Below are 22,301 nucleotides of genomic sequence, written 5' to 3'. Positions count from 1 at the left end.
GCTCTTATTCAAATTTCTCTCAACTTTCTTCTTTCACACACTACCAAACACAGTCACCAGCTTTTGCAGTTTTTCACCGAATCCGCCACCAGCGCTCTATCATCAGCGAACAACAACTGACTCATTTCCTAAGCCCTCTGATCCACAACAGACTGCATACTTGCTCGTCTCCAAAACTTTTGCATTCACCTCCCTAATAACCCCATCCATAAACAAATTAAGCAACCAACGAGACATCACGCATCCCTGCCGCAACCGAGATTCACTGAGAACCAATCACTTTCCTCTCTTCCTACTCGTATACACGCCTTACATCCTCGATAAAAACTTTTCACTGCTTCCAGCAACTTGCCTCCCACACCATATACTCTTAATACCTTCCACAGTGAATCTCTAAACACTCTGTCATATGCCTTCTCCAGATCCATAAATACTCCATATAAATCCAATTGTTTTTCTAAGTATTTCTCACATACATTCTTCGAAGCAAACACCTGAGCCACACATCTTCTACCACTACTGAAACGACACTGATCTTTCCCAATCTGATGTTCTTTACATGTCTTCACCCTTTCAGTCAATACCCTCCCTTATAATTTCCCAGGAATACTTAACAAACTTATACCTCTGTAATTTGAACACTCACCTTTATCTCCTTTGCCTTTGTACAATGGCACTATGCACGCATTCCGCCAATCCTCAGGCTCTTCACAATGAGCCAGCTATACATTGAATATCCTCACCAACCAGTCAACAGCACATCCACCCCCTTTTGTTAATAAATTCCATTGCAATACCATCCAAACCCGCTGCCTTGCCGGCTTTCATCTTCCGCAAAGCTTTCACTACCTCTTCTCTGTTTAACAAATTATTCTCCCTGACCTTCTCACTTAGCACACCACCTCGATCAAAACACCCTATATCTGTCACTCAATCATCTAACACATTCAATAGACCTTCAAAATACTCACTCCATCTCCTTCTCACATCACCACTACTTGTTATCACCTCCCCATTATCCACTTTCACCAATGTTCCCATTTGTTCTCGTGCCTTACGCAGTTTATATACCTCCTTAAAAACATCTTTTTATTCTCCCTAAAATTTAATGACACTCTCTCACCTCAACTCTCATTTGCACTCTTTTTCACCTCTTGCACCTTTCTCTTGACCTCCTGCCCGTTTCTTTTATACATCTCCCAGTCATGTGTACTATACCCCTACAAAAAAGTCCAAATGCCCCTCTCTTCTCTTTCACTAATAATCTTACATCTTCATCCCACCACTCACTAACCTTTCCAATCTGCACACCTCCCACGCTTTTGCGAAAGCCATCATTACTTCCCTAGATACATCCCATTCTTCCCCCACTTCCTTTATGTCCTTTGCTATCACCTTTTACTATTCTGCACTCAGTCTCTCTTGGTACTTCCTCACACAAGTCTCCTTCCCAAGTTCACTTACTCTCACCACTCTCTTCACCCCAACATTCTCTCTTCTTTTCTGAAAACCTCTACAAATCCTAACCTTCACCTCCACAAGATTATGATCAGACATCCCTCCAATTGCACCTCTCAGCACATTAACATCAAAAAGTCTCTCTTTCACACGCCTACCACTGAACACGTAGTCCAATAACGTTCTCTGGCCATTTCTCCCACTTGCCTAAGCAAAGTTATGTACTTACATTACTTACACGATCAAACCACCTCACACCACATATTGTCCTCAAACATCTCATTTCCAGCACAGCCACCCTCCTGCGCACAACTCTATCCATAGCCTACGCCTCGCAACCATACAACATTGTTGGAACCACTATTCCTTCAAACATACCCATTTTTGCTTTCCGAGATAATGTTCTCGACTTCCAAACATTCTTCAATGCTCCAAGGATTTTCGCTCCCTCCCCAACCTATGATTCACTTCCGCTTCCATGGTTGCATCCGCTACCAGATCTACTCCCAGATGTCTAAAACACTTTAGTTCCTCCAGTTTTTCTCCATTCAAACTTACCTCCCAATTGACTTGACCCTCAACCCTACTGTACCTAATAACCTTACTCATTCACATTTACTCTTAACTTTCTTCTTTCACACACTTTACCAAACTCAGTCACCAGCTTCTGCAGTTTCTCACATAAATCAGCCAGGAGCGCTGTATCATCAGCGGACAACAACTGACTCACTTCCCAAGTTCTCTCATCCCCAACAGACTGCATACTTGCCCCTCTTTCCAAAACTCTTGCATTCACCTCGCTAACAACCCCATCCATAAACAAATTAAACAACCATGGAGACATCACACACCAATGCCGAAAACCTACATTCACTGAGAACCAATCACTTTCCTCTCTTCCTACACGTACACATGCCTTACATCCTCGATTAAAACTTTTCACTGCTTCTGACAACTTGCCTCACACACCATATATTTTTAGTACCTTCTACAGAGCATCTCTATCAACTCTATCATATGCCTTCTCCAGATCCATGAGAAGCGAGGGAGGTGGGTTGATTAGAAAGGGTAGTGAGTGGTGGGATGAAGAAGTAAGATTATTAGTAAAAGAGAAGAGAGAGGCATTTGGACGATTTCTGTAGGGAAATAATGCAAATAAGTGGGAGATGTATAAAGAAAGAGGTAGGAGGTCAAGAGAACGGTGCAAGAGGTGAAAAAGAGGGCAAATGAGAGTTGGGGTGAGGGAGTTTCATTAAATTTTAAGGAGAATAAAAAGATGTTTTGGAAGGAGGTAAATAAAGTGCGTAAGACAGGGGAGCAACTAGGAACTTCAGTGAAGGGAGCTAATGGGGAGGTAATAAAAAGTAGTGGTGATGTGAGAAGGAGATAGATCGAGTACTTTGAAGGTTTGTTGAATGTGTTTGATGATAGAGTGGCAGATATAGGGTGTTCTGGTCGAGGTGGTGTGCAAAGTGAGAGGGTTAGGGAAAATGATTTGGTAAACAGAAAAGAGGTAGTAAAAGCTTTGCGGAAGATGAAAGCCGGTAAGACAGCAGGTTTAGATGGTATTGCAGTGGAATTTATTAAAAAAGGGGGTGACTGTATTGTTGACTAGTTGGTAAGGTTATTTAATGTATGTATGATTCATGGTGAGGTGCCTGAGGATTGGCGGAATGCTTGCATACTGCCATTGTACAAAGGCAAAGGGGATAAGAGTGAGTGCTCAAATTACAAAGGTATAAGTTTGTTGAGTATTCCTGGTAGATTATATGGGAGGGTATTGTTTGAGAGGGTGAAAATATGTACAGAGCATTGGATTGGGGAAGGGCAGTGTGGTTTCAGAAGTGGTAGAGGATATGTGGATCAAGTGGGTATATATATATATATATATATATATATATATATATATATATATATATATATATATATATATATATATATATATATATATATATATATATATATATATATATATATATATATATATATATATATATATATTTATTTATTTTTTCTTTTTTTTTTTTTGCTTTGTCGCTGTCTCCCGCGTTTCCGAGGTAGCGCAAGGAAACAGACGAGAGAAATGGCCCAACCCACCCCCATACACATGTATATACATACGTCCACACACGCAAATATACATACCTACACAGCTTTCCATGGTTTAACCCAGACGCTTCACACGCCCTGATTCAATCCACTGACAGCACGTCAACCCCGGAATACCACATCGCTCCAATTCACTCTATTCCTTGCCCTCCTTTCACCCTCCTACATGTTCAGGCCCCGATCACACAAAATATTTTTCACTCCATCTTTCCACCTCCAATTTGGTATCCCTCTTCTCCTCGTTCCCTCCACCTCTGACACATATATCCTCTTGGTCAATCTTTCCTCACTCATGCTCTCCATGTGCCCAAACCATTTCAAAACACCCTCTTCTGCTCTCTCAACCACGCTCTTTTTATTTCCACACATCTCTCTTACCCTTACGTTACTTACTCGATCAAACCACCTCACGCCACAAATTGTCCTCAAACATCTCATTTCTAGCACATCCATCCTCCTGCGCACAACTCAATCCATAGCCCACGCCTCGCAACCATACAACATTGTTGGAACCACTATTCCTTCAAACATACCCATTTTTGCTTTCCGAGATAATGTTCTCGACTTCCACACATTCTTCAAGGCTCCCAGAATTTTCGCCCCCTCCCCCACCCTATGATCCACTTCGGCTTCCATGGTTCCATCCGCTGCCAGATCCACTCCCAGATATCTAAAACACTTCACTTCCTTCAGTTTTTCTCCATTCAAACTCACCTCCCAATTGACTTTACCCTCAACCCTACTATACCTAATAACCTTGCTCTTATTCACATTTACTCTTAACTTTCTTCTTTCACACACTTTACCAAACTCAGTCACCAGCTTCTGCAGTTTCTCACATGAATCAGCCACCAGCGCTGTATCATCAGCGAACAACAACTGACTCACTTCCCAAGCTCCCTCATCCCCAACAGACTTCATACTTGCCCCTCTTTCCAAAACTCTTGCATTCACCTCCCTAACAACCCCATCCATAAACAAATTAAACAACCATGGACACATCACACACCCCTGCCGCAAACCTACATTCACTGAGAACCAATCACTTTCCTCTCTTCCTACACGTACACATGCCTTACATCCTCGATAAAAACTTTTCACTGCTTCTAACAACTTGCCTCCCACACCATATATTCTTAATACCTTCCACAGAGCATCTCTATCAACTCTATCATATACCGTCTCCAGATCCATAAATGCCACATACAAATCCATTTGCTTTTCTAAGTATTTCTCACATATATTCTTTAGCGCAAACACCTGATCCACACATCCTTCTGAAACCACACTGCTCTTCGCCAATCTGATGCCCTGTACATGCCTTCACCCTCTCAATGAATACCCTCCCATATAATTTACCAGGAACACTCAACAAACTTATACCTCTGTAATTTGAGCACTCACTCTTATCCCCTTTGCCTTTGTACAATGGCACTATGCACGCATTCCGCCAATCCTCAGGCACCTCACCATGAGTCATACATACATTAAATAACCTTACCAACCAGTCAACAATACAGTCACCCCCTTTTTTAATAAATTCCACTGCAATACCATCCAAACCTGCTGCCTTGCCGGCTTTCATCTTCCGCAAAGCTTTTACTACCTCTTCTCGGTTTACCAAATCATTTTCCCTAAACGTCTCACTTTGCACACCACCTCGACCAAAACACCCTATATCTGCCACTCTATCATCAAACACATTCAACAAACCTTCAAAATACTCACTCCATCTCCTTCTCACATCACCACTACTTGTTATCACCTCCGCATTTGCGCCCTTCACTGAAGTTCCCATTTGCTCCCTTGTCTTACGCACTTTATTTACCTCCTTCCTGAACATCTTTTTATTCTCCCTAAAATTTAGTGATACTCTCTCACCCCAACTCTCATTTGCCCTTTTTTTTCACCTCTTGCACCTTTCTCTTGACCTCCTGTCTCTTTCTTTTATACATCTCCCACTCAATTGCATTTTCACCCTTCAAAAATAGTCCAAATGCCTCTCTCTTCTCTTTCACTAATACTCTTACTTCTTCATCCCGCCACTCACTACACTTTCTAATCAACCCATCTCCCACTCTTCTCATGCCAGAAGCATATTTTGCGCAATCCATCACTGATTCCCTAAATACATCCCATTCCTCCCCCACTCCCCTTACTTCCATTGTTCTCACCTTTTTCCATTCTGTACTCAGTCTCTCCTGGTACTTCCTCACACAAGTCTCCTTCCCAAGCTCACTTACTCTCACCACCCTCTTCACCCCAACATTCACTCTTCTTTTCTGAAAACCCATACAAATCTTCACCTTAGCCTCCACAAGATAATGATCAGACATCCCTCCAGTTGCACCTCTCAGCACATTAACATCCAAAAGTCTCTAATTCGCGCGCCTGTTAATTAACACGTAATCCAATAACGCTCTCTAGCCATCACTCCTACTTACATAAGTATACTTATGTATATCTCGCTTTTTAAACCAGGTATTCCCAATCATCAGTCCTTTTTCAGCACATAAATCTACAAGCTCTTCACCATTTCCATTTACAACACTGAACACCCCATGTATACCAATTATTCCCTCAACTGCCACATTACTCACCTTTGCATTCAAATCACCCATCACTATAACCCGGTCCCGTGCATCAAAACCACTAACACACTCATTCAGCTGCTCCCAAAACACTTGCCTCTCATGATCTTTCTTCTCATGCCCAGGTGCATATGCACCAATAATCACCCATCTCTCTCCATCAACTTTCAGGTTTACCCATATTAATCGAGAATTTACTCTCTTACATTCTATCACATACTCCCACAACTCCTGTTTCAGGAGTATTGCTACTCCTTCCCTTGCTCTTGTCCTCTCACTAACCCCTGACTTTACTCCCAAGACATTCCCAAACCACTCTTCCCCTTTACACTTGAGCTTCGTTTCACTCAGAGCCAAAACATCCAGGTTCCTTTCCTCAAACATACGACCCATCTCTCCTTTTTTCACATCTTGGTTACATCCACACACATTTAGGCACCCCAATCTGAGCGTTCGAGGAGGATGAGCACTCCCCGCGTGATTCCTTCTTCTGTTTCCCATTTTAGAAAGTTAAAAAAATACAAGGAGGGGAGGATTTCTGGCCCCCCGCTCCCGTCCCCTCTATTTATTTTATATATATATATATATATATATATATATATATATATATATATATATATCTTTTTTTTTCTCAAACTATTCGCCATTTCCCGCGTTAGCGAGGTAGCGTTAAGAACAGAGAACTGGGCCACTGAGGGAATATCCTCACCTGGCCCCCTTCTCTGTTCCTTCTTTTGGAAAATTAAAAAAATTAAGAGGGGAGGATTTCCAGCCCCCCGCTCCCTCCCCTTTTAGTCGCCTTCTACGACACGCAGGGAATACGTGGGAAGTATTCTTTCTCCCCTATCCCCAGGGATGATATATACATATATATATATATATATATATATATATATATATATATATATATATATATATATATATATATATATATATACATATATATATATATATATATATATATATATATATATATATATATATATGTATATAAATATATACATATATATATATATATTTATATATATATATATATATATATATATATATATATATATATATATATATATATATATATATATATATATATATATATATATATATATATATATCCCTGGGGATAGGGGAGAAAGAATACTTCCCACGTATTCCCTGCGTGTCGTAGAAGGCGACTAAAAGGGAAGGGAGCGGGGGGCTGGAAATCCTCCCCTCTCGTTTTTTTTTTTTTTTTTTTTCCAAAAGAAGGAACAGAGAAGGGGGCCAGGTGAGGATATTCCCTCAAAGGCCCAGTCCTCTGTTCTTAGCGCTACCTCGCTAATGCGGGAAATGGCGAATAGTATGAAAAAAAAAAAAAATATATATATATATATATATATATATATATATATATATATATATATATATATATATATATATATACATATATATATATATATATATATATATATATATATATATATATATATATATATATATATATATATATATATATATATATTTTTCTTTTGCTTTGTCGCTGTCTCCCGCGTTTGCGAGGTAGCGCAAGGAAACAGACGAAAAAAATGGCCCAACCCACCCCCATACACATGTATATACATATACGTCCACACACGCAAATATACATACCTACACAGCTTTCCATGGTTTACCCCAGACGCTTCACATGGCCTGATTCAATCCACTGACAGCACTTCAACCCCGGTATACCACATCGATCCAATTCACATTATTCCTTGCCCTCCTTTCACCCTCCTGCATGTTCAGGCCCCGATCACACAAAATCTTTTTCACTCCATCTTTCCACCTCCAATTTGGTCTCCCACTTCTCCTCGTTCCCTCCACCTCCGACACATATATCCTCTTGGTCAATCTTTCCTCACTCATTCTCTCCATGTGCCAAAAACATTTCAAAACACCCTCTTCTGCTCTCTCAACCACGCTCTTTTTATTTCCACACATCTCTCTTACCCTTATGTTATTTACTCGATCAAAACACCTCACACCACACATTGTCCTCAAACATCTCATTTCCAGCATATCCATCCTCCTGCGCACAACTCTATCCATAGTCCACGCCTCGCAACCATACAACATTGTTGGAACCACTATTCCTTCAAACATACCCATTTTTGATCTCCGAGATAATGTTCTCGACTTCCACACATTCTTCAAGGCTCCCAGGATTTTCGCCCCCTCCCCCACCCTATGATCCACTTCGGCTTCCATGGTTCCATCCGCTGCCAGATCCACTCCCAGATATCTAAAACACTTTACTTCCTCCAGTTTTTCTCCATTCAAACTTACCTCCCAAGAGACTTGACCCTCAACCCTACTGTACCTAATAACCTTGCTCTTATTCACATTTACTCTTAACTTTCTTCTTTCACACACTTTACCAAACTCAGTCACCAGCTTCTGCAGTTTCTCACATGAATCAGCCACCATCTCTGTATACTTAGCGAACAACAATTGACTCACTTCCCAAGCTCTCTCATCCACAACAGACTTTATACTTGCCCCTCTTTCCAAAACTCTTGCATTCACCTCCATAACAACCCCATCCATAAACAAATTAAACAACCATGGAGACATCACACACCCTTGCCGCAAACCTACATTCCCTGAGAACCAATCAACATACAACGTTTAATGTTTTGGACAATCACATGTTTACCAAATGGCGTCCCAGCTTCGTTTCTTCGATGTATATCAAATGACTTTTATATTTCTCTCTTGTGTCTCCCGTGATGATATGATTATTACACGAAAGTGCACTTAGGAACTTTTTGTGTTTCATCTTCCCCGTGGACTCATAGGAATATCTTGATCACGCGCAAAATTGTGATCCTTTCCTATATATATATATATATATATATATATATATATATATATATATATATATATATATATATATATATATATATATATATATATATATATATATATATATATATATATATATGTTTATATATATTCAATATGGAAATGGTGAAGAGCTTGTAGATTTATGTGCTGAAAAAGGACTGATGATTGGGAATACCTGGTTTAAAAAGCGAGATATACATAAGTATACTTATGTAAGTAGGAGAGATGGCCAGAGAGCATTATTGGATTACGTGTTAATTGACAGGCGTGCGAAAGAGAGACTTTTGGATGTCAATGTGCTGAGAGGTGCAACTGGAGGGATGTCTGATCATTATCTTGTGGAGGCTAAGGTGAAGATTAGTATGGGTTTTCAGAAAAGAAGAGTGAATGTTGGGGTGAAGAAGGTGGTGAGAGTAAGTGAGCTTGGGAAGGAGACCTGTGTGAAGAAGTATCAGGAGAGACTGTGTACAGAATGGAAAAAGGTGAGAACAATGGAAGTAAGGGGAGTGGTGGAGGAATGGGATGTATTTAGGGAATCAGTGATGGATTGCGCAAAAGATGCTTGTGGCATGAGAAGAGTGGGAGGTGGGCTGTTTAGAAAGGGTAGTGAGTGGTGGGATGAAGAAGTAAGAGTATTAGTGAAAGAGAAGAGAGAGGCATTTGGACGATTTTTGCAGGGAAAAAATGCAATTGAGTGGGAGAAGTATAAAAGAAAGAGACAGGAGGTCAAGAGAAAGGTGCAAGAGGTGAAAAAAAAGGGCAAATGAGAGTTGGGGTGAGAGACTATCAGGAAATTTTAGGGAGAATAAAAAGATGTTGTGGAAGGAGGTAAATAGGGTGCGTAAGACAAGGGAGCAAATGGGAACTTCAGTGAAGGGCGTAAATGGGGAGGTGATAACAAGTAGTGGTGATGTGAGAAGGAGATGGAATGAGTATTTTGAAGGTTTGTTGAATGTGTCTGATGACAGAGTGGCAGATATAGGGTGTTTGGGTCGAGGTGGTGTGCAAAGTGAGAGGGTTAGGGAAAATGATTTGGTAAACAGAGAAGAGGTAGTAAAAGCTTTGCGGAAGATGAAAGCCGGCAAGGCAGCAGGTTTGGATGGTATTGCTGTGGAATTTATTAAAAAAGGGGGTGACTGTATTGTTGACTGGTTGGTAAGGTTATTTAATGTATGTATGACTCATGGTGAGGTGCCTGAGGATTGGCGGAATGCGTGCATAGTGCCATTGTACAAAGGCAAAGGGGATAAGAGTGAGTGCTCAAATTACAGAGGTATAAGTTTGTTGAGTATTCCTGGTAAATTATATGGGAGGGTATTGATTGAGAGGGTGAAGGCATGTACAGAGCATCAGATTGGGGAAGAGCAGTGTGGTTTCAGAAGTGGTAGAGGATGTGTGGATCAGGTGTTTGCTTTGAAGAATGTATGTGAGAAATACTTAGAAAAGCAAATGGATTTGTATGTAGCATTTATGGATCTGGAGAAGGCATATGATAGAGTTGATAGAGATGCTCTGTGGAAGGTATTAAGAATATATGGTGTGGGAGGCAAGTTGTTAGAAGCAGTGAAAAGTTTTTATCGAGGATGTAAGGCATGTGTACGTGTAGGAAGAGAGGAAAGTGATTGGTTCTCAGTGAATGTAGGTTTGCGGCAGGGGTGTGTGATGTCTCCATGGTTGTTTAATTTGTTTATGGATGGGGTTGTTAGGGAGGTAAATGCAAGAGTCTTGGAAAGAGGGGCAAGTATGAAGTCTGTTGGGGATGAGAGAGCTTGGGAAGTGAGTCAGTTGTTGTTCGCTGATGATACAGCGCTGGTGGCGGATTCATGTGAGAAACTGCAGAAGCTGGTGACGGAGTTTGGTAAAGTGTGTGGAAGAAGAAAGTTAAGAGTAAATGTGAATAAGAGCAAGGTTATTAGGTACAGTAGGGTTGAGGGTCAAGTCAATTGGGAGGTGAGTTTGAATGGTGAAAAACTGGAGGAAGTGAAGTGTTTTAGATATCTGGGAGTGGATCTGTCAGCGGATGGAACCATGGAAGCGGAAGTGGATCATAGGGTGGGGGAGGGGGCGAAAATTTTGGGAGCCTTGAAAAATGTGTGGAAGTCGAGAACATTATCCCGGAAAGCAAAAATGGGTATGTTTGAAGGAATAGTAGTTCCAACAATGTTGTATGGTTGCGAGGCGTGGGCTATGGATAGAGTTGTGCGCAGGAGGATGGATGTGCTGGAAATGAGATGTTTGAGGACAATGTGTGGTGTGAGGTGGTTTGATCGAGTAAGTAACGTAAGGGTAAGAGAGATGTGTGGAAATAAAAAGAGCGTGGTTGAGAGAGCAGAAGAGGGTGTTTTAAAATGGTTTGGGCACATGGAGAGAATGAGTGAGGAAAGATTGACCAAGAGGATATATGTGTCGGAGGTGGAGGGAACGAGGAGAAGAGGGAGACCAAATTGGAGGTGGAAAGATGGAGTGAAAAAGATTTTGTGTGATCGGGGCCTGAACATGCAGGAGGGTGAAAGGAGGGCAAGGAATAGAGTGAATTGGAGCGATGTGGTATACAGGGGTTGACGTGCTGTCAGTGGATTGAATCAAGGCATGTGAAGCGTCCGGGGTAAACCATGGAAAGCTGTGTAGGTATGTATATTTGTGTGTGTGGACGTGTGTATGTACATGTGTATGGGGGGGGTTGGGCCATTTCTTTCGTCTGTTTCCTTGCGCTACCTCGCAAACGCGGGAGACAGCGACAAAGTATAAAAAAAAAAAAAAAAAAAAAAAAAAATATATTCATTTGATGTCTTGGATGATATTCAATTATCTGTTTCAAAGTCTAATTTCATTGAACTGATAAAATTGTGTATAAAAGACTGTGTATTTCAATTCAATGGAGATTATTATGCTCAAAAATTTGGTATGGCAATGGGTAACCCTCTTTTACCTGTACTAAGTAATCTTTATATTGAATTTTTTGAAACAAAATTACTAAAGGATATCTTACCTTCTAATGCAATTTGGTTTAGGTATGTAGATGATGTTCTTTGTGTTTGGCCAACAAATGAAAATTTACAAGTAATTCCCCCCTTACTTAACAATTTAGTACCTTCCATCAAATTTACTGTAGAAAATGAAAGTAATGGTATGTTACCATTTTTAGATTGCATGATCCATAGACAAGGAAACAAGATTAAGTTTAGCATATACAGAAAACCCACCAATGTAAGCTCATATATCCATTATTATTACTCTTCTTAACATGACAGAGTTAAATTATCTTCATTTCAATCTATGTTCCTAAGGGCATTACGTATTTGCAGTCCAGAGTTTATTGATGATGAGTTTGAGAAGATATATTCTATTGAATCTAAGTTAAATTACCCTAGATCTTTCATTGATAAATCACTTAAGTTAGCAAAGAAATCATTTTATAGAGTTGAGCCCAAAAATCCCAATGACACCAAGAATCTTTTAGTTCTCCCTTTTAATAACAATTTCACTTTGCTTCCCATGTTGCTTAAATCCTGTAATGTAAATGTTGCCTTTAGCTACAATAATACTATAAAGAATATCTTAATCAGGAATTCACCAGAAAATTCTCTTGGTTGCATCTATGAAGTTCCTTGTGGAAACTGTGATAAATTTTATGTTGGTCAGACTGGTAAGGATCTTTCTGTTAGACTTAAGCAACATAAATATAGTATAAGAACTGGACAAGAATCAAATGCCTTGTTTAATCATGTTAAAAACACTGACCATTTTATTGGCTGGAGTAAAGCCATCTCAGTTGTCAACTCTAACTCTATTACCGAGAGAAATATCATTGAATGTTCTATCATTAGAGACACTTAGAATTATAATCTTAATATATGTGATGGTCTGTACAAATTAGATAACTTTATTGTTGATAAGATTTGTCAAATGATGAGTTAATGAACGCTCGTTGTATGTTTTGGACAATCACATGTTTACCAAATGGCGTTCTAGCTTCGTCTCTTCGATGTATATCAACTGACATATATTCCTCTCTTGTGTCTCCCTTGATGATGTCATTATTACACGAAAATGCACTTGGGAACTTTTCGTGTTTCATTTTCCCCGTGGACTCATAGGAATATCTTGATCACGCGCAAAATTGTGATCCTTTCCAATATACATAAGTATAAATATATATATATATATATATATATATATATATATATATATATATATATATATATATATATATATATATATATATATATATATAAATATATATATATATATATATATATATATTATCCCTGGGAATAGGGGAGAAAGAATACTTCCCACGTATTCCCTGCGTGTCGTAGAAGGCGACTAAAAGGGAAGGGAGCGGGGGGCTGGAAATCCTCCCCTCTCGTTTTTTTTTTTTAATTTTCCAAAAGAAGGAACAGAGAAGGGGGCCAGATGAGGATATTCCCTCAAAGGCCTAGTCCTCTGTTCTTAAAGCTACCTCGCTAACGCGGGAAATGGCGAATAGTTTGAAAGAAATATATATATATATATATATATATATATATATATATATATATATATATATATATATATATATATATATATATATATTTATATATATATATATATATATATATATATATATATATATATATATATATATATATATATATATATATATATATAGATATATATGAGTGTGTTAGTGGTTTTGATGAACAAGGCCGGGTTATAGTGATGGGTGATTTGAATGAAAAGTTGAGTAATGTGGCAGTTGAGGGAATAATTGGTATACTTGGGGTGTTCAGTGTTGTAAATGGAAATGGTGAAGAGCTTGTAGATTTATGTGTTGAAAAAGGACTGGTGATTGGGAATACCTGGTTTAAAAAGCGAGATATACATAAGTATACGTATGTAAGTAGGAGAGATGGCCAGAGAGCGTTATTGGATTACGTGTTAATTGACAGACGCGCGAAAGAGAGACTTTTGGATGTTAATGTGCTGAGAGGTGCAACTGGAGGGATGTCTGATCATTATCTTGTTCAGGCTAAGGTGAAGATTTGTATGGGTTCTCAGAAAAGAAGAGTGAATGTTGCGGTGAAGAGGGTGGTGAGAGTAAGTGAGCTTGGGAAGGAGACTTGTGTGAGGAAGTACCAGGAGAGACTGAGTACAGAATGGAAAAAGGTGAGAACAATGGAAGTAAGGGGAGTGGGGGAGGAATGGCATGTATATAGGGAATCAGTGATGGATTGCGCAAAAGATGCTTGTGGCATGAGAAGCATTGGAGGTGGGTTGATTAGAAAGGGTAGTAAGTAGTGGGATGAAGAAGTAAGATTATTAGTGAAAGAGAAGAGAGAGGCATTTGTACGATTTTTGCAGGGAAAAAATGCAATTGAGTGGGAGATGTATAAAAGAAAGAGACAGGAGGTCAAGAGAAAGGTGCAAGAGGTGAAACAGAGGGCAAATGAGAGTTGGGTGAGAGAGTATCATTAAATTTTAGGGAGAATAAAAAGATATTCTAGAAGGAGGTAAATAAAGTGCGTAAGACAAGGGAGCAAATGGGAACTTCAGTGAAGGGCGCTAATGGGGAGGTGATAACAAGTAGTGGTGATGTGAGAAGGAGATGCAGTGAGTATTTTGAAGGTTTGTTGAATATGTTTGATGATAGAGTGGCAGATATAGGGTGTTTTGGTCGAGGTGGTGTGCAAAGTGAGAAGGTTAGGGAAAATTATTTGGTAAACAGAGAATAGGTAGTAAAAGCTTTGCGGAAGATGAAAGCCGGCAAGGCAGCAGGTTTGGATGGTATTGCAGTGGGATCTATTAAAAAAGGGGGTTACTGTATTGTTGACTGGTTGGTAAGGCTATTTAATGTATGTATGACTCATGGTGAGGTGCCTGAGGATTGGCGGAATGCGTGCATAGTGCCATTGTACAAAGGCAAAGGGGATAAGATTGAGTGCTCAAGTTACAGAGGTATAAGTTTGTTGAGTATTCCTGGTAAATTATATGGGAGGGTATTGATTGAGAGGGTGAAGGCATGTACAGAGCATCAGATTGGGGAAGAGCAGTGTGGTTTCAGAAGTGGTAGAGGATGTGTGGATCAGGTGTTTCCTTTGAAGAATGTATGTGAGAAATGCTTAGAAAAGCAAATGGATTTCTATGTAGCATTTATGGATCTGGAGAAGGAATATGATAGAGTTGATAGAGATGCTCTGTGGAAGGTATTAAGAATATATGGTGTGGGTGGCAAGTTGTTAGAAACAGTGAAAAGTTTTTATCGAGGATGTAAGGCATGTGTACGTGTAGGAAAAGAGGAAAGTAATTGGTTCTCAGTGAATGTAGGTTTGCGGCAGGGGTGTGTGATGTCTCCATGGTTGTGTAATTTGTTCATGGATGGGGTTGTTAGGGAGGTGAATGCAAGAGTTTTGGAAAGAGGGGCAAGTATGAAGTCTGTTGTAGATGAGAGAGCTTGGGAAGTGAGTCAGTTGTTGTTCACTGATGATACAGCGCTGGTGGCTGATTCATGTGAGAAACTGCAGAAGCTGGTGACTGAGCTTGGTAAAGTGTGTGAGAGAAGAAAGTTTAGAGTAAATGTGAATAAGAGCAAGGTTATTAGGTACAGTAGGGTTGAGGGTCAAGTCAATTCGGAGGTAAGTTTGAATGGAGAAAAACTGGAGGAAGTAAAGTGTTTTGGATATCTGGGAGTGGATCTGGCAGCGGATTGAACCATGGAAGCGGAAGTGAATCATAGTGTGGGGGAGGGGGCGAAAATCCTGGGAGCCTTGAAGAATGTGTGGAAGTCGAGAACATTATCTCGGAAAGTAAAAATGGGTATGTTTGAAGGAATAGTGGTTCCAACAATGTTGTATGGTTACGAGGCGTGGGCTATGGATAGAGTTGTGCGCAGGAGGGTGGATGTACTGGAAATGAGATGTTTGAGGACAATGTGTGGTGTGAGGTGGTTTGATCGAGTAAGTAATGTAAGGGTAAGCGATATGTGTGGAAATAAAAAGAGTGTGGTTGAGAGAGCAGAAGAGGGTGTTTTGAAATGGTTTGGGCACATGGAGAGAATGAGTGAGGAAAGATTGACCAAGAGGATATATGTGTCGGAGGTGGAGGGAACGAGGAGAAGTGGGAGACCAAATTGCATGTGGAAAGATGGAGTGAAAGAGATTTTGAGTGATCGGGGTCTGAACATGCAGGAGGGTGAAAGGCGGGCAAGGAATAGAGTGAATTGGATCGATGTGATATACCGGTGTTGACGTGCTGTCAGTGGATTGTATCAGGGCATGTGAAGCGTCTGGGGTAAACCATGGAAAGTTTTGTGGGGCCTGGATGTGGAAAGGGAGCTGTGGTTTCGGGTATTATAGCATGACAGCTAGATACTGAGTGTGAAGGAATGGGGCCTTTGTTGTCTTTTCCTAGCGCTACCTCGCACACATGAGGGGGGAGGGGGATGGTATTCAATGTGTGCGAGGTGGCGATGAGAATGAATAAAGGCAGACAGTGTGAATTGTGTGCATGGGTATTTATATATGTTTCTGTGTGTGTATATATATGTGTACATTGAGATGTATAGGTATGTATATTTGCGTGTGTGGACGTGTATGTATATACATGTGTATGGGGGTGGGTTGGGACAGTTGTTTCGTCTGTTTCCTTCCGCTATCTTGTAAACGCGGGAGACAGCGACAAAGCAAAATAATAATAATAATAAAATAATATATATATATATATATATATATATATATATATATATATATATATATATATATATATATATATATATATATTGGAAAGGATGCCAATTTTGCGAGTGATCAAGATATTCTTGTGAGTCCACGGGGAAAATGAAACACGATAAGTTCCCAAGTCCAGTTTCTTGTAATAATCACATTATCAAGGGAGACACAAGAGAGAAGTAAATGTCAGTAGATATACTACGAAGAGATGAAGGTAGGACGCTACTTGGTAAGCATGTGATTGTCTAAAACATACAAGTCGCTCGTTGTATGTTTTGGACAATCAAACACACAAAATATTTTTTTTTTTTTTTTGCTTTGTCGCTGTCTCCCGCGTTTGCGAGGTAGCGCAAGGAAACAGACGAAAGAAATGGCCCAACCCACCCCCATACACATGTATATACATACACGTCCACACACGCAAATATACATACCTACACAGCTTTCCATGGTTTACCCCAGACGCTTCACATGCCCTGATTCAATCCACTGACAGCACGTCAACCCCGGTATATCACATCGCTCCAATTCACTCTATTCCTTGCCCTCCTTTCACCCTCCTGCATGTTCAGGCCCCGATCACACAAAATCTTTTTCACTCCATCTTTCCACCTCCAATTTGGTCTCCCTCTTCTCCTCGTTCCCTCCACCTCCGACACATATATCCTCTTTGTCAATCTTTCCTCACTCATTCTCTCCATGTGCCCAAACCATTTCAAAACACCCTCTTCTGCTCTCTCAACCACACTCTTTTTATTTCCACACATCTCTCTTACCATTACGTTACTTACTCGATCAAACCACCTCACACCACACATTGTCCTCAAACATCTCATTTCCAGCACATCCATCCTCCTGCGCACCACTCTATCCATAGCCCACGCCTCACAACCATACAACATTGTTGGAACCACTATTCCTTCAAACAAAACCATTTTTCCTTTCCGAGATAATGTTCTCGACTTCCACACATTCTTCAAGGCTCCCAGAATTTTCGCCCCCTCCCCCATCCTATGATCCACTTCGGCTTCCATGGTTCCATCCGCTGCCAGATCCAGTCCCAAATATCTAAAACACTTTACTTCCTCCAGTTTTTCTACATTCAAACTCACCTCGCAATTGACTTGACCCTCAACCCTACTGTACCTAATAACCTTGCTCTTATTCACATTTACTCTTAACTTTCTTCTTTCACACACTTTACCAAACTCAGTCACCAGCTTCTGCAGTTTCTCACATGAATCAGCCACCAGCGCTGTATCATCAGCGAACAACAACTGACTCAATTCCCAAGCTCTCTCATCCCCAACAGACTTCATACTTGCCCCTCTTTCCAAAACTCTTGCATTGACCTCCCTAACAACCCCATCCATAAACAAATTAAACAACCATGGACACATCACACACCCCTGCCGCAAACCTACATTCACTGAGAACCAATTACTTTCCTCTCTTCCTACACGTACACATGCCTTACATCCTCGATAAAAACTTTTCACTGCTTCTAACAACTTGCCTCCCACACCATATATTCTTAATACCTTCCACAGAGCATCTCTATCAACTCTATCGTATGCCTTCTCCAGATCCATAAATGCTACATACAAATCCATTTGCTTTTCTAAGTATTTCTCACATACATTCTTCAAAGCAAACACCTGATCCACACATCCTCTAACACTTCTGAAACCACACTGCTCTTCCCCAATCTGATGCTCTGTACATGCCTTCACCCTCTCAATCAATACCCTCCCATATAATTTACCAGGAATACTCAACAAACTTATACCTCTGTAATTTGAGCACTCACTCTTATCCCCTTTGCCTTTTTACAATGGCACTATGCACGCATTCCGCCAATCCTCAGGCACCTCACCATGAGTCATACATACATAAATAACCTTACCAACCAGTCAACAATACAGTCACCCCCTTTTTTGATAAATTCCACTGCAATGCCATCCAAACCTGCTGCCTTGCCGGCTTTCATCTTCCGCAAAGCTTTTACTACACACACACACCCACATATATATATATATATATATATATATATATATATATATATATATATATATATATATATATATATATATATATATATATATATATATATATATCTTTCTTCTTTTCTTTCAAACTATTCGCCATTTCCCGCATTAGCGAGGTAGCGTTAAGAACAGAGGACTGGGCCTTTGAGGGAATACCCTCACCTGGCACAATTCTCTGTTCCTTCTTTTGGAAAATTGAAAAAAAAAAAAAAAAAACCCGAGAGGGGAGGATTTCCAGCCCCCCGCTCCCTCCCCTTTTAGTCGCCTTCTACGACACGCAGGGAATACGTGGGAAGTATTCTTAATCCCCTATCCCCAGGGATATATATATATATATATATATATATATATATATATATATATATATATATGCATGTATGTGTGTGTGTGTGTGTGTGTGTGTGTGTGTGTGTGTGTGTGTGTGTGTGTGTGTGTGTGATTTCTATTTGTGATTATTGTTTGTGTATTACGGGGAAGGAGTTTTGCACTGGTGTTGCTCCCTATCTTGGCCTCATAGGTAACAAGTCTTTCCTCGTATATATATCTGCACACCCATAAAAGTGGCTGTGACGAGCCGCCAGAAAACAACTGTTGACCTAAATGCAATCTCTCTCTCTCTCTCTCTCTCTCTCTCTCTCTCTCTCTCTCTCTCTCTCTCTCTCTCTCTCTCTCTCTCTCTCTCTCTCTCTCTCTCTCTCTCTCTCTCTCTCTCTCTCTCTCTCTCTCCTCAACCCGCTGGATCTTTCTTGAAGATGGTCTGTCCAATCAAACGTAATCTATGATCAAGAGAGAGAGAGAGAGAGAGAGAGAGAGAGAGAGAGAGAGAGAGAGAGAGAGAGAGAGAGAGAGAGAGAGACTGTATTCAGGTCAACAGTTGATCTCTGGCGGCTTGTCCTACACACTGTTATGGGTGTGCAGATACACATAGATGTGTGTAGACGTAACCAAGATGACAAAAAAGGAGAGATAGGTAGTATGTTTGAGGAAAGAAACCTGGATGTTCTGGCTCTGAGTGAAAGGAAGCTCAAGGGTAAAGGGGAAGAGTGGTTTGGGAATGTCTTGGGAGTAACGTCAGGGGTTGGTGAGAGGACACGACAAAGGGAAGGAGTAGCACTACAGGAGCGGTTAGAGTATGTGATAGAGTGTAAGAAAGTAAATTTAGATTGATATGGGTAAAACTGAAAGTTTTACCCATGGTGTACATGAGGTGTACATGGGGTGTTGACTAAGGCTAGGCAGTCAGTACTATTGGCGTTTAGGCCTGTCTAGAAATGTTGATTATGTGAATTGTAAAGTTTGTGACCAAAGATTTGGACTCAAACTAGAACACTATGTCTTAGAAAGTGAAAATATAGAGCTTTTAGGGATATGTCTGCAGAAACCCTGCATGAAATGTCACAACACATTGCTAATAATAAGAGACTTGAAATGTATGTATCCACTTTTTGCATCTGCTAAAAACGTCAAAATGGTTACATGTTAATATATGTTAGTTGACGATATGTAAGGTTAATTCCTCTTGGTATTATAATATTTTATAATATAAGTAGAAAACTTTAGGGACTCAGTCATATCAGCCATATCATGAACTTGGAAAAAAGAAACACTTAACAGAATGGAAACGAAGTCACTTTGCTGCCAACACAGCAACCTCTCTCTGGCATCACTAACAGTATAGAACTCACGAAGGTGGGAGCACGGCGCCTGCTGGAGTCGTAGTTACATTCAGTGATGAGGTGGTCCCCAGGCAGGATGGTCACCTCCTGCTTCAGTATCCGGGACTGCTGGTAGTTGAAGTCGTAGTTCATATCTGGCAAACAGTGCAACAGGAATGGAAGATACGATTTTACGCAACTACGATTTTTATCTATTCACTCATAAATGGATGGAAATCTTTTCTTATTTTTGTCGAACTCCTTAATAATTGCATGCTCTTACATAGATAACATACAGGAATGGTGATTGGGAATACTTAGTTTAAAAAGGGCGACATACAAGGGTTAATGTATGAGAATAGAAAAGAAGGTGCGCAGGCATAATTGGTTTACACACTACTAATAGGGAGAGGGAGATAGAGTGAGTATTTTGAAGTTTTGTCGATGTGTCTGATGATAGAGTGGCAGATATAGGGAATTTTCGTCGAGGTGGTGTGCGAAGTGAGAGGGTCAGGGAAAATGATTTGGTAAATAAAGAGGTAGTGAAACCTTTGCGGAAGATGAAAGCCAGCAAAGGCGGAGGGTTTGATTGGTATTGCTGTGGAATTTATCAAAAAAAGGGGGATGACTGTGTTGTTGACTGGTTGGTGAGGATATTCAATGTATGTATAGTTCATGGTGAAGTGCCTGAAGATTGGCAGAATGCATGAATAGTGCCATTGTACAGAAACAAAGGGGATAAGGATAAGTGTTCAAATATTACAGAGGCTTAAGTTTGTTGAGTATTCCTGAGAAATTATATGGGAGGATATTGATTGAGAGGGTGAAGGCATGTACAGAGCATCAAATTGGGGAAGAGCAGTGTGGTTTCAGAAGTGGTAGAGGATATGTGGATCAGGTGTTTGCTTTAAAGACTGTATGTGAGAAATACTTAGAAAAACAGATGGATTTGTATGTAGCATTTATAGATCTGGAGAAGGCATATGATAGAGTTGATAGAGATGTTCTGTGGAAGGTGTTAAGAGTATATTGTGTGGGAGGTAATTTGCTAGAAGCAGTGAAAAGTTTTTATCAAGGATGTAAAGCATGTGTATGAGTAAGAAGAGGGGAAAGTGATTGATTCCCAGTGAATGTCGGCTTGCGGCAGGGGTACATGATGTCTCCAGCGTTGTTTTATTTCTTTATGGATGGGGTTGGTAGGGAAGTGAATGCAAGACTTTTAGAGAGAGGGGCAAGTATGCAGTCTCTTGTAGATGAGAGAGGCTTGGGAAGCGAATCAGTTATTCGCTGATGATACAGCTCTGGTGGCTGAATCGGGTGAGAAACAGCAGAAGTTGGTGACTGAGTTTGGTAAAGTTTGTGAAAGAAGAAAGCTGAGAGCAAATGTGAATAAGAACAAGGTTATTAGGTTCAATAGGGCTGAGGGACAAGAAAATTGGTATATTTGAAAGAATAGTGGTTCCAACAATGTTATATGGTTATGAGGCATCGGCTATAGATAGGGTTGTGCTTAGGAGGGTGGATGTGTTGGAAATAAGATGTTTCAAGACAATATGAGGTGGTTTGATAGAGTAAATAATGAAAGGGTAAGAGAGACGTGTGGTAATGAAAAGAGTGTGGTTGACAGAGCACAAGAGAGTATATTAGAATGGTTTGGTCACATGGAGAGAATGAGTGAGGAAAGATTGACAAAGAGGATATCTGTGTCTGCGGTGGAGAAAACAAGGAGAAATGGGAGACCAGATTGGAGGTGGAAGGATGGAGTGAAAAAGGTTTACAGCGATCGGTGCCTGAACATACAGGAGGGTGAAAGGCATGCAAGGAATAGAGTGAACTGGAACGATGTAGTATACCGGGGTCGACGTGCTG

At 40.3% G+C, this 22,301-nt stretch overlaps 1 protein-coding gene across 1 annotated transcript in view; it reads right to left on the bottom strand.

Moving 5' to 3' along the window:
* LOC139749152 (MOXD1 homolog 1-like) overlaps window positions 1-22,301 on the bottom strand; it is a 212,207-nt gene that overhangs the window by 121,255 nt on the left and 68,651 nt on the right. The window contains exon 4 of the mRNA XM_071662792.1: window positions 20,463-20,587. Within this exon, the coding sequence (XP_071518893.1) occupies window positions 20,463-20,587 (125 nt within the window). The remainder of the gene's footprint in view (window positions 1-20,462; window positions 20,588-22,301) is intronic.

This window comes from Panulirus ornatus, chromosome 6 (genome assembly GCF_036320965.1).
Source record: "Panulirus ornatus isolate Po-2019 chromosome 6, ASM3632096v1, whole genome shotgun sequence".
NCBI classification, from domain to species: domain Eukaryota; kingdom Metazoa; phylum Arthropoda; class Malacostraca; order Decapoda; family Palinuridae; genus Panulirus; species Panulirus ornatus.
Note: the sequence above shows the minus strand (reverse complement) of the source record. Positions and strands in the feature narration are given on the sequence as shown.